The 13,003-nt window shown below is 33.9% G+C and overlaps 1 protein-coding gene across 19 annotated transcripts in view; it reads right to left on the bottom strand.

The window, feature by feature from the left end:
* Nucleotides 1-13,003, bottom strand: part of LOC145315822 (protein gustavus-like) — a 28,311-nt gene that overhangs the window by 12,669 nt on the left and 2,639 nt on the right. For all 19 annotated transcript variants that reach the window (XM_080155918.1, XM_080155924.1, XM_080155930.1 and 16 more), the window contains exons 2-4: nucleotides 2,642-2,970; nucleotides 952-1,064; nucleotides 23-146 (exon numbers count right to left, since the gene is read on the bottom strand). In XM_080155918.1, coding sequence (XP_080012044.1) covers nucleotides 23-146; nucleotides 952-1,064; nucleotides 2,642-2,809 — 405 coding nt within the window. In that variant the 5' untranslated portion in view covers nucleotides 2,810-2,970. The remainder of the gene's footprint in view (nucleotides 1-22; nucleotides 147-951; nucleotides 1,065-2,641; nucleotides 2,971-13,003) is intronic.

Genomic DNA, 13,003 nt, shown 5'->3' with positions numbered 1-13,003 from the left:
AAAAAACTTCATCAAAGCCTACCTGGTAGCCAACAGAATGTAACGGTGCTTCGGCGGTTGCGACGCCGACAACAGCGTGAGTTCCCCGTTGCTTTGTAGACCAGGTCAACTCCATCACATGTAGGCCGCGCTCATAACCAACCTTTTGGCGTGTCCAGTTTTTAGCGACATATTCATTTATACACATTTGTTATAATGATTTTTAAAAGAATGTCTCTCTAACTTTACTGAAAGATCTTAATAACTTCTAAAAAAGATGCAAGTATAGGATCGATCACCCCACCCCGAAATCTATAAGTGCACTTAAAGGCATCTGCGGACATAGCCGCTAGTTGTTGCATCTTCAAGATTACATAATAAAGAGGGTAGAATAGTTATTTCTCGCATCGTATTATAAACGGCTTTCCGCGGATATAGAATGTACAATTATAAGATTAAAACCAGTTTTTTAGCCCCTTCGGCACCTCGGGGCTAAAAAACTGGTTTTAATCTTATGATTGTACATTTTTATATTCGCAGAAAGCTGTATATAGTACGTTGCTAGACATAGTTTTTTCGTATGGATGAGAACCGGTTCCTATCCACCGGATTCGAATGAATACGAGAAATAATCATCTTGTAAGATAAAATTAGATTATGATAATCTAATATTTAAAATCGGGAAAGAAATTGATTATTTTGCCTAAATCTATAGATAAAACATTGCGAAATTAATGATGCTAAATAATTTTAGACTTCTCTTTTTGGAAAGAGTCTATTGTAATTGTAATAGGCAAATTACGTATTAAAAACAGAAAATCAATACTGTAAGTAAAAGATGTTTTAATGCTGAAAAATCTTCAGAAATGCGTAGATATAAAAAAAAACATCTTCAGAAATACGTAGGTATCAAGAAAAAAAATACGGTATGCGCACATGATTTTGTCACAAAAAAGAACTGGACTTTCCTTTGAGCGTATGCAGTCTGTGCTCTGTGCTACAGGGTGTCGGTGGAATGTGAGCTTATCATCCTCCTTCACAAATATGTTCAGAGATCTGTCCTCAGAGTTCCACGCGTGCTTCACCTACACAAATTATAATAGGAAGTAGAGTATTTATAGGAGGTAGTTCCATGAAATATATCTTGCCTACACAGGAAATATAAGGGGTAGTACCATGAAATTATAATATATCAAACCTAAAGAGAATATATTTGGGAGGCAGTTGCAAGAAATATATCTAACCAACACAGAATATATTTAGGAAGTAGTTCCATGAAATATATCTTGCCTACACAGGAAATATAAAGGGTAGTACCATGAAATTATAATATATCAAACCTAGAGAATATATTTGGGAGGCAGTTGCAAGAAATATATCTAACCCACACAGAATATATTTAGGAAGTAGTTCCATGAAATATATCTTGCCTACACAGGAAATATAAAGGGTAGTACCATAAAATTATAATATATCAAACCTAAAGAGAATATATTTGGGAGGCAGTTGCAAGAAATATATCTAACCCACACAGAATATATTTAGGAAGTAGTTCCATGAAATATATCTTGCCTACACAGGAAATATAAAGGGTAGTACCATAAAATTATAATATATCAAACCTAAAGAGAATATATTTGGGAGGCAGTTGCAAGAAATATATCTAACCCACACAGAATATATTTGGGAAGTAGTTCCATGAAATATATCTTGCCTACACAGGAAATATAAAGGGTAGTACCATAAAATTATAATATATCAAACCTAAAGAGAATATATTTGAAAGGTAGTTGCAAGAAATATATCTAACCCACACAGAATATATTTAGGAAGTAGTTCCATGAAATATATCTTGCCTACACAGGAAATATAAGGGGTAGTACCATGAAATTATAATATATCAAACCTAAAGAGAATATATTTGAAAGGTAGTTGCAAGAAATATATCTAACCCACACAGAATATATTTAGGAAGCAGTTCCATGAAATATATCTTGCCTACACAGGAAATATAAGGGGAAGTACCATAAAATTATAATATATCTATTCTAAACAGAATATATTTTGAAGGTAGTTGCAAGAAATATATCTAACCCACACAGAATATATTTAGGAAGCAGTTCCATGAAATATATCTTGCCTACACAGGAATTATAAAGGGTAGTACCATAAAATTATAATATATCAAACCTAAAGAGAATATATTTGAAAGGTAGTTGCAAGAAATATATCTAACCAACACAAAATATATTTAGGAAGCAGTTCCATGAAATATATCTTGCCTACACAGGAATTATAAAGGGTAGTACCATAAAATTATTATATATCTAACCTACACAGATTATATTTAGAAGTTTGTTAAATGAAAATATCTGACAAACACAGGATATATATTTAGGGGTAAGTTCTATGAAATATATCTTTCATTACATAAAAGCTACTATGAAGTTCAATAGGTTAGATAACAGCTCTGTCAGATTAGGATAGTATAATCTACAGTCCAACGTTCCTTACCTCCCTGTTAGGATAAATGATCAAGAGAAAAATTATCATTGTTTTCAGTTTAGACTAATTTGTGTACTTTTTCATTTGGAGGGAAAGATTTGCCTACTTCCTTTTAGTGGAGGTTGAAGGACAAAAGCAATTTGATTTAAAAGATTACCTGTACATCCTTTGAAACCGGGGGCATGTCAAGCAACATCTCCAGCCGTGGGGGCATCTTTTGTTCCCCGATATTCGGGCCCTTACCCTTGCACGAGTGGGACCGGGACGTGCCGTGGCCGTTGGGAGTCGCGTGGCGTATGCTGCGAGACGAAATGTTTCCGCCCATACTGCTGCTTCTGGTGGTGGTGGAGGTGGCCCCGCCGCTGACTTTTGGTGTTGTTCTTGTTGTTGAGAGCGTTTTCAAGCCGCCTCTGCTGGGTTAGGTCTTAACTAGGTACACCGGTCAAGATTGTCATCTTTGCCAGGGTTTTTAACTGCTCCATAGGCCTGAAAATATAAACTTTTATTAGCTCCAAATATAACAAGGACGCTTAATCCCCAAAAAGAGAGATATAAACTGTATAATAAAAGCAGCTACCAAGAAGCGGACTGCCTATGAAATGCCAATAATTTAAACATCCAACTTCAATAGCAGCTGAGATAACCTTGTTTTTATCAATTGACATATAGACAAACTACACAAAGTTTTAGAGTAGCTGCGCTCATAAAAATGATTTAAATTCATGGTTGATTAGGCTGCTTTTATTTGTTTCATTTGGATTAGAAATGTGATTTTAGTTTTAAAAGCAGAATCTTTTATTATGCGATTGAACTATCCATACCCTCCCTCCATCTTAAAAAATGACTTCCAATCTAATTACTATCCTTCCGATACACTAACCCTACGGAGTTTACTTAAAACAAAAAACTTGATCTTTTCTAAGAATTTATCGTTAAATATTAAAATAAGAAGGGATGAGTAATATATGGAGCATCAGTGATTTAAGAGATTTTCACGTTTTATTGAATAAACAAAGAAATAAAATCACAGTTAAAGGGTAAGCGTGAATGTAATTTTTGTTTAAAAAAGGAAAAATTAAGGATTTTTAGAGATCAAAATAGTTTGCTTTTATGCATATAAAATATTATATTTTATTGTTTTAAGGCAAGATTATTTAACTTCCTTCCCTTCATTTCTACTTTTCTACCCAAAAAAGGAACAACCAATCTAAATATTGTACATAAAAATAAAAATCTTTATATATTTTGTCTTTATAATGATTTTTTTTAAAATTCAAAGCGAGATGATATACCTAGCTAAATATTTGGTTTTCAAGATGATAAACAAATTCATGTTTATTTTTACTCATTTCATGAAAGACCAAAGATACCATACAGAAGGTGTATAAAATCAAAGAACCCTCAACTAAAGATAAAATCTTAATAACTAATTTTAATGATAAACAGCCAGACCTAAAGGAAAGAGCTGCTGTATATAAAAAAATGAGATTTTAAAGAATATATTATATTTTCATTTTTGAAAAATTGATGTACATTATAATGAATTCAGTAAGAAATTTCAGATATACAGTAAGTAACATCCCAAACAGACACACACACCCTAATACACACACAAAAACACATACCATCTCACATACACACACACACACAAACACGTACTCAGACATGCTGCAGCTTTCTTTTTCCCTCCGGTTTTGGTTTCACAAGATAAGTTTTCAGGGAGAAAATGGACAATGGCGATTAAATTAATCTTAACCCCAGTTCTAACCCCAAATGGTTATTGGCTTGTAAAAGCAAAATTTTACATAAAAATTGTTAGAAGATTGATTTGACATCCATTGTCTTATCCTATATCCCTGAAAGTTCGTATTTTAGTGGATGTTGGTTCAATGCCCCCACAGCAGAAGATTCTCTGCGCGCTCACACGCACACGCGCGCTAGCTAGAGATTCATGGAGATGGGGAGATGTATTTTGAAAAACAAATAAAAAATTTTGATTTTGATTAGCAGTAACATTTTAAACGTAAGAAGAAGGAAATGGTGAAATGCATTTGCTTACAAGCGGGTGTAATTTGTTATGCACAGTTTAGGGCTTACTGACAAAAGTCGTCCTTAAAAAAGTATATTGCATTTAATAATATGTAACTACTTCTGCTATATCAGGCATATGACATAGAGAATGTCTCTGCCTTTTTACAGGCACTTCTTGATGGCACATTTTAGGATTTGCAAAGTAAAGTCGCGCTTAAAAGGGTTACAAAGATATAGCAAACATTGAGCTTTTCAAAGAAGCTTGATCTATGTATTAGGGTGGTTTTAGGCTTCAGAGCCCTTAAGAACTAGAAACAAAGCCACTAGTATTATCATAATAGTCTATCATTTAAGAGAGAATACGTCCATATCCCTTGCTTCTAACCAGCTGACTTGGAGATAGATTATAAGAGAAAATACGTCCCTATCCCTTGCTTCTAACCAGCTGACTTGGAGATAAGATTAAAAGAGAAAATACATCCCTATCCCTTGCTTCTAACCAACTGACTTGGAGAAAAGATTAAAAGAGAAAATACGTCCCTATCCCTTGCTTCTAACCAGCTGACTTAGAGAAACGATTAAAAGAAGAGCGCAATATATTCAAAATCGAGCGTCGTAATAGCATTTTCTATGTATAAAGCTGTTTGTTTACAAATCAAAAACTCAGAGATCTTAAGGGATAAGACAATGAAAGATAAATTGATGTACATCCCTCATAAGGATAAAAACTCTTTGGTAGATAAAAATCATTGGTGGTGATGTTTAGACACTACCCAATCAAAATTTCATAACAATAAAAGAACGCGTTTATAAAACATTGGGACCAGTATAATTTACAGTCCAATATATTCTTCCTCTACAATTTAAAAAATGCTATTTTATTTGTCCGCCCAACTAATTTATATGCTGTCTATTTCCCATCTCTTAAACATGCCTCACAAATTAGCGAGGAGAAAATTATAAGAATGTTGCATAAATATTTACATTCCTTAAATCAATGCATTTTTATAATAAAAACTCATAAGAAGCAAGAGAGTTTTAAATTGATATGACAATTTTATCAGGTTTAAAGAGGTTACTGACAAATACATTGTAAAATAAATAACAAAAAAAAACAATAACCTTTATTTTAAAGTCTTATAAATGCATATATGTTCATGTTATTATATTTTAAACAAAAAAGGGCAGAGTCCCACAAAATTATTTGGGTTGGGGAGGTAAATATTTTCCTGTGACTCTGTGACCATACATCAAAATAGCTTAAAACCTGCCCTGGATCAATACTAAGCTTTCATGAAAAAATCCCAATCCCGTCGTTTTTAAGAAATATATCCAGTCTTTTTATTACATACATGGGAAGGTTGAAAATGTAAAACAATACTTTTTGTTAAGCATATAAAATGTCTAAAAGTCAACGTGTTTTAAAAAGTGGATTTTCGGTAAAACAAAGCAATATATAAAACTACAGGGCTATGGTAACAATAAAATATAAATTATCTTTAATAAGATAAAAAGTATTTATTGCAGTGAGTTTAGGGCTGACGCATATTTCGAGAGTCCAGAATCAAGTAGTTATTACTTTTGATTGAAACAAGGATTCTAGGCTAAGACATTCCCCCTACTATCACTATTAATATTATGTGCCAGATTAAGCAGTAAGTATTATCTTAACGTCTCTAGTGTGACGCGGTGTAGTCCAGATTCGAACCTGACACCTCGCCGACATCTTCAATGGTAAAAAAACTTAATCTTAAGATAATAACTAATGCAGAATGCAAACAGAGTACCCAAAGTTTTAGACAAACTTATAATTTACAGTCCTATGTCCCCTTTCTCCCTGATTAAAACCTAAATAACCGTGGTCAATGAAAATACAATAGCCTTTTTATATAAACAAAAAACAATAACATCCATTAGTAGCGAAGCTCTTAAATATACCTAGAATTAAGAACAGCAAAGCAAATGGAAGAAAAAAAACAGAGACTAACATGTAAAGTTTAGATACTTAATGTTCATAAGATTCTCTATTTCAGCAGTTTATCTTGAACCATCAGAACATTACCGAGTGACTGACGGACCAAGAAAAGGGGGGGGGGGGGTTAATGCAACCATCTCGTAATCAGTGAGCAAATGGCACTTACAATTCGAATTTCGATCTGAAATTTTGCATGAGTAATCCTTGGTAGGTCTATTTTCCCTAAATCGAACAAAAAGTTGAAAAAGTAACGGCTAACGGCTCAGCCGTTTAGCCGTTTTTTGGCTATTTTATCTGCCATAAATTATTTAGGAATCAACTTTTTAAAACATATTTTTGCTTTAAATCATGTGAAATGATACAAAAAAACATTTTTAGATTTCTAGTACCAGCAACTAGCGGCTAGAACCGTTTGAAAGCGGTTTGGAGCAGCATAGAGTATTATGTGGAGATAGGTTTCGTGATGATTTCCCTTGAAAATAGTTTTAAAATGGCTAAACTGCTGAGCCGCCAGCCGTTAGCCGTTACTTTTCCAACTTTTTGTTCAATTCAGGGAAAATAGACCTACCAAGAATTACTCATGCAAAATTCCAGATAAAAATTCGAATTCTAAGTGCCATTTGCTCACTGATTACGAGATGGTTGCATTAACCCCCCCCCCCCCCCCTTAAATACTGGATGCTCATTAGTACAGGGAATCATTACCTACATTCCAGTCGTCTACCTTACTGAGTTACTGAGAAAATTACGTTTTCCTCTTAAAAGTAGCTGATATTGGACGGACTGACAGCCTTTAAGAAAATTAGATTAGCTTCGCTACTAAAAAAACAGAGATGCTGATATACATATAATTCTCTTTGTTTGTTTCCTAATCATTTTATTTATATATTCCAAGCCGATAGTTACTCATTTTGAAAATCAGTCCACTGAATTATTTTTAACAATTTTAGCAAGCTATTATTGTTAAAATGATTCCCGTAACAGTTGGATATAATCTAGAAAACGCAGCAACTCGAGAAAAAAATAGTCCGTAGTTCCATTTTATAGGACATTATTTTTAAAGCATTATTAAAAAGTTTTATACTAAAAACTTTATATACAAGACACATGCTCTTTTTTACTGTAGGCACATGTCTTCGCATAAGATTTCATTAAATGAATATATGTAAACTTATGGATAGAGCATTTAAAAATATTCCAACCTAATTCATATTTGTGTGGGGATTCCAGTGGCGTGCGAACCGAAGGGGGCATTTGGGGCAATCGCCCCCCCCTAGCGACCAAAACGCCCCCCCCCCTGCCCCCCCCTAGCCACCGCCCCCCCTGCCCCCCCCCTAAATGTTGAAAAATGCCCCATTTTGCCCCCCCCTGGTCAACAAAAATGCCCCTTTTTGCCCCCTACCCTACAAAAAGCAAAACTATCCCAATTTCCAAAAAAAAGATCAAGAAATACTCCAAAAAAAATTTTTGGCGCTTCGCGCCAACCAGACAGTTACTATTCATTTAACCTTACCAAATTTTTTAATTAGTGTAGAAATTAGGTTATAATCTTTAATTCACTGAACATAACAAACCAGGTAATAGGAAGTATTTTATTTTGTATAATATAAACTTTTTACCAAAGAAATTTTGTACATCCCCAATGATGATACACAAAATTACTCCTTATATAGATTACAATTAGTAGATGAAATGTATGGAAACTCGAGTTAATTAACCAACCAATCAAAATTCCATTAAAGTCCACAAAGTTGTTGAGCCAATGAATAAGAAAATTTTTTATGAAATATTGGGGACTAGTGTAATAAATAGCCCCAAAACCCCTCCCTCCCTGCATATTTTAAGAAAAAAATTAGCGCTTCGCGCCCTTCCAAATGGTTTCTGCTTTTTATCTGTATATTTTGTTTTTATTTCTAAAAAAAACATGTGTAAACAACAAATATTTAATCAAAAAGCTATTTTATTTTAAAAAAAGAAACAGCGTTGATATTTATCTAAGCCTTTTTCTCAACACTGTATGTCTGTCTAAATGAATAACTATAAATGATGTCATATTATTTTCAGAATAAGTTTATCATTTTTTTTGTGTACATACCCTTACAAAAAGACATGTTTTTTTTATGGCAATTTTCATTAAAAACCCTTAAAACTAACTACACTCTATATTCCTAACTTGATAAAATGCGCCACTCTTGTTGTCTTTAATTGATTTTAGTTCAAAGGGGGAGTAAATATTTTTAGGTGCGCTTCACACACTGCCCTTATAAATCCTTGGAAACACCACTTAATCAAAAATTAACAGAGTTTTAAAGTGCCATTTAAAGAGGGTAGGATATGTTGATATAACTTTTTAGCTTCTCTATAATTCACTATGGCTGTCAGTACATAATGCTAAGGGGGAAATGTGATTTTTTCAACTGCAATTAAAGATAGAAGGCTAAAACTTAATATTAACATTCCCATTATTATCGAGTATAATTAATTATTAAAAATTCATGGAGGTCGGACTGCTTTTCAGGATGTTTTTGACTATTTTTGTATCTTTTAAATTTCGGGTATAGTCTCTTTTGTGACATTGCCTCTTAAGGTGCATTTCATCGTATTTTCACAGTAGCTTTTCACCTATTTATAGCTCCTGCGGGGCCAATTGCCTAACCCTGCGAGGAAATCACCTGACCTAACTTAACCTAGAATAACCTATTAAAAGCTACTATGAAAATACGACAAAATAAGAGGCTACAAAAGAAACTATACCCCAAAGTTTTCCATATTTCTAAGAGATTTTTATATCTGTAGATGAAAGTAATATTTTTTATTTTTTACATAGTTCTTTATATCTTTGGTTTTTATGGTACGATAAATTTTTTTGTGGATTATAATATTAAAAAAAATAAAATTTCTTGCTGTTTCGAGCATCTAGTATGTAATTTACTTTGACTGTCATCACACAAGAGAAAGCCCAATCTGTCCCGATTTTGTATCACTTTGAAAAGTGCGATTCCAGTTACGTCATATACGTTTCGGGAAAGAAAAAGGGAAGGGGGGAAGAAAATCTCTTCAAAAGAGATGGGAGAAAAGGAAAGAGATTATCTTCCCCCCTTCCCTTTTTATATGACGTCACAGGAATTGCACTTTTCAAAAGTGATACAAAATCAGGACAGATTGGGCTTTCTCATCACACAACATACAGGAAAAAGGATTTGTGCCTTTTTTACCTAATATAGATATTTATTTCAACAGATGCTCTTTAAATCTATTGTCTGTATTCTTATTAATGATTTTTTGTTCTTTGCTACTTAAAGATGTTGTCATTCTTGTTGTCATACAATAAAGAAATATTAAAAATCAGTTTTACATATTAGGTTAATTTTTGGTAAATTATTTCCAAAATAAGTGTTTTTATCTCCCCCCCCCCAAATTTTTTTTTAATGGGGCTATTCATCCTTCCTGCTGAGATTTTATAACATCCCCTTCCACCCATAAAAAATGTTTTGTGGTGGGGGGGGAAGGTTAAATCATCTTCTGTACTTTTTTTCGAAGATGCTTTCTAGCTAACTTCCCTTCGGTCATTGCAGGGTGGGGAGGAGGGATGCGGGAGAAGAGATGGGGGATATAAATGGGAAATAGGGATGGGGAAGATGGGATAAGGACTAGAAGACCCATAATCAAATAATCCCACCCCATAAAACCCCTTATTTAAAATTAGTATATATAATCAAAATGCCCCCCCCTAAAGCAAAGTGCCCCCCCGGGGCACTTTGATATAGGGGGGGGCAAAATTTTACAAAATCTACAAAATGCCCCCCCCTAGACAAAGTGCTTCGCACGCCACTGGGGGATTCAAAATCCTCTAAAATCAGGGAGTTCGAGAGATAAGACAATGGAAGATAAATAGATGTGCAATGCATACTAGGGTGGGTCGATTTTGGACATTTTTTTTCTGAGGCCAAAGCGGGGATCTGCAAATGATTTGTATGAGTATAATACACCTCTGGATGATTTAAAAGGGGGGGGGTGGGCGAAAGTGACACTTTTTGAAACCAAAACTAAAAGTCAAAGGAACTCAACTAAAAAAAGAGTTACAGGTCTGAGATTTTGCATGGCAGTTGCTTTATAGGGGTACCATATGGAACTGTGAAGAAACGGCGGCGCAACCGCCGAAAACCGCCGAGAAAAGGCAAAAAAAATTTCGGCGGGAAACGGCGGTTTTCGGCGGTTGCGCCGCCATTTCTTCACAGTTCCATATTGTACTCCTATAAAGCAACTGCCATGCAAAATCTCAGACCTGTAACTCTTTTTTAGTTGAGTTCCTTTGTTGACTTTTAATTTTGGTTTCAAAAAGTGTCACTTTCGCCCCCCCCCCTTTATCCTAAGTCTTAAAACCGCTGACGACCAGACATTCAATTGTATAGCTATTTGTAAATGGGAGTCAAATTTTTTTTGAATCAGAACTATGGCTTCATGGTGCTCCCAGGAAAGGCATTGAGGAGTAGAATCAGGAACTTTTGACCGTTTCAAAAAATCTCGTTCCTAGCCTGAGAAAAAACTAAAAAACCTATACAAATTAGACAATTCTCAATAAACCTTAAAAAATTGTGTTTTTTTAGTGATTTCTAAGGCTAGGAACGAGATATTTTGAAACGGACAAAAGTTCCTGATTCAGCTCCTAAAGGCCTTTCCAGGGAGCACCATAAAGCCATAGTTTATCTGTTGCATATCCCCTCTTTGTTAATTCCGATATGAACCCGCCCTAATGCATACCTACCTAAATTATAATTGGCAAAATTAACCCATTTGTAGATAAAAATCATTGGTGAAAATTTTTAGATTTAGACACTGAAGGTTTCCAACTACTCTTTTCCAAACTTTTAAAGCTATCGAAGACAAAATTTTTAATTGTATAAAATAAATAATCTATCAATCTTCCTTTGTCATATACCTCAATTTCTTAGAAATTCCTAGGATTTTAAGCAACAAAATATAAGATCTAAAAACTTACACTAAATCACATTATTTAGAATTAATTTATTAAAATAATATTTATTGATGCAAATAATAACTTTAATAATGCTTTATCTACATTTATACTATTGATTAACTAGGTATTAGTAAAAAAAAAGTGGGAATAGTCCCTTTCGTAACATCGCTCCATTAGTGGCGATTCGTCTTTTTTTTTATGGCTTTTTATAGGTTATTTTAGATTAGGTTATATTGGGTTAGGTGATTGCCCCACAGGGTTAGGTAATTGGCCCGCAGGGTTAGAGCCCTCCTCAGGGGCTAGAAATAGTAGAAAAGCTACTCCCTCCTCCCTCAAATGTTTTCAACTAACAAATGACGAAACTTACAATAACTTTTTAGAGTAATAATTTTTCTCAGATTAACTATTCCTGTGTAAAAAGTATAAAAGTGAGTGTATGTAGAAAGAAGGCAAAAAAGTGGATATTTCCGTCTGAAAGAAACTATATCTGTTTAATCCTTTTTCTTTCTAGGTTAAATGCCTAGGTTGCGCAGAAATAACAAGGTCAATTATATTCATACGTAGCGCAGCTAGTGCAACTAATAAATGAACAAAGTATCTTATCTATAATAGGCTAATATCTCAAATATCTAAGTAACGCAATAATAATATTGAAGGACTGTAAGGAATCATAGTCTGACAAATTTTAGATGACAAAAAAAACAGTGAACTGTAAAACAGTAATAACAATCAGTGAATATAAGCTAAGGATAATGGATTGCAAATTATACTGGTACCCAAAGTGTCAATATTAAGTTATCTCATTTTAATCTTATTGAACTATTGTTTGTTTTATTAAACAAGTGACATTGGAATGGGTTTTCAAAGCCTTTTGGTAAAACATAAAAATGTATCTAACTTTGACAACAGCAAAGTAAATCATATTACCCCTTTAAAAAAGAAGGACCGACAAACTGACATACAAAGGGAGGGGGCGAAAGTGACACTTTTTGAAACCAAAACTAAAAGTCAAAGGAACTAAACTTAATAAAGAGTTACAGCTCTTAGATTTAGCATGGCAGTTTCTTTCAAGAGGTACAATATGGAACTGAGAAGAATCGGCGGCGAAACTGCCGCTCCCGCCAAAAACCGCCGTTTCCTACCGAATCTTTTTTTGCCTTTCTCGCCAAATTAGACAATTTTTAATCATCGGAGATAAATTTTTTTTCATAAAAATTTCCCTTATATTTTCACACTTGCAATATTTCAAATATGTCATTGTCAATATTAAAAAAATCGCAAGTGTCAAGTGCAAATATATTAAACGGCATCATACTTCTAGTAAAACCATACTGGCTGGAAACGGTGGTTTTCGGCGGGAGCGGCGATTCCGTCTCCATTTCTTCATAGTTCCATATCGTACCTCTTTAAAGCAACTGCCATGTCAAATATTAGAGCTGTAACTTTTTATTTAGTTGAGTTCCTTTGACTTTCAGTTTTGGTTTTAAAAAGTGTCACTTCCGCCTCCCCCCTTTAACTAAATTAGCTAGGTACTC

The sequence above is a fragment of the Acartia tonsa genome, chromosome 4 (assembly GCF_053477335.1).
Source record: "Acartia tonsa isolate MP-2025a chromosome 4, ASM5347733v1, whole genome shotgun sequence".
In the NCBI taxonomy this organism is placed as follows: domain Eukaryota; kingdom Metazoa; phylum Arthropoda; class Copepoda; order Calanoida; family Acartiidae; genus Acartia; species Acartia tonsa.
This window is presented reverse-complemented; position numbering and strand designations above follow the sequence as displayed.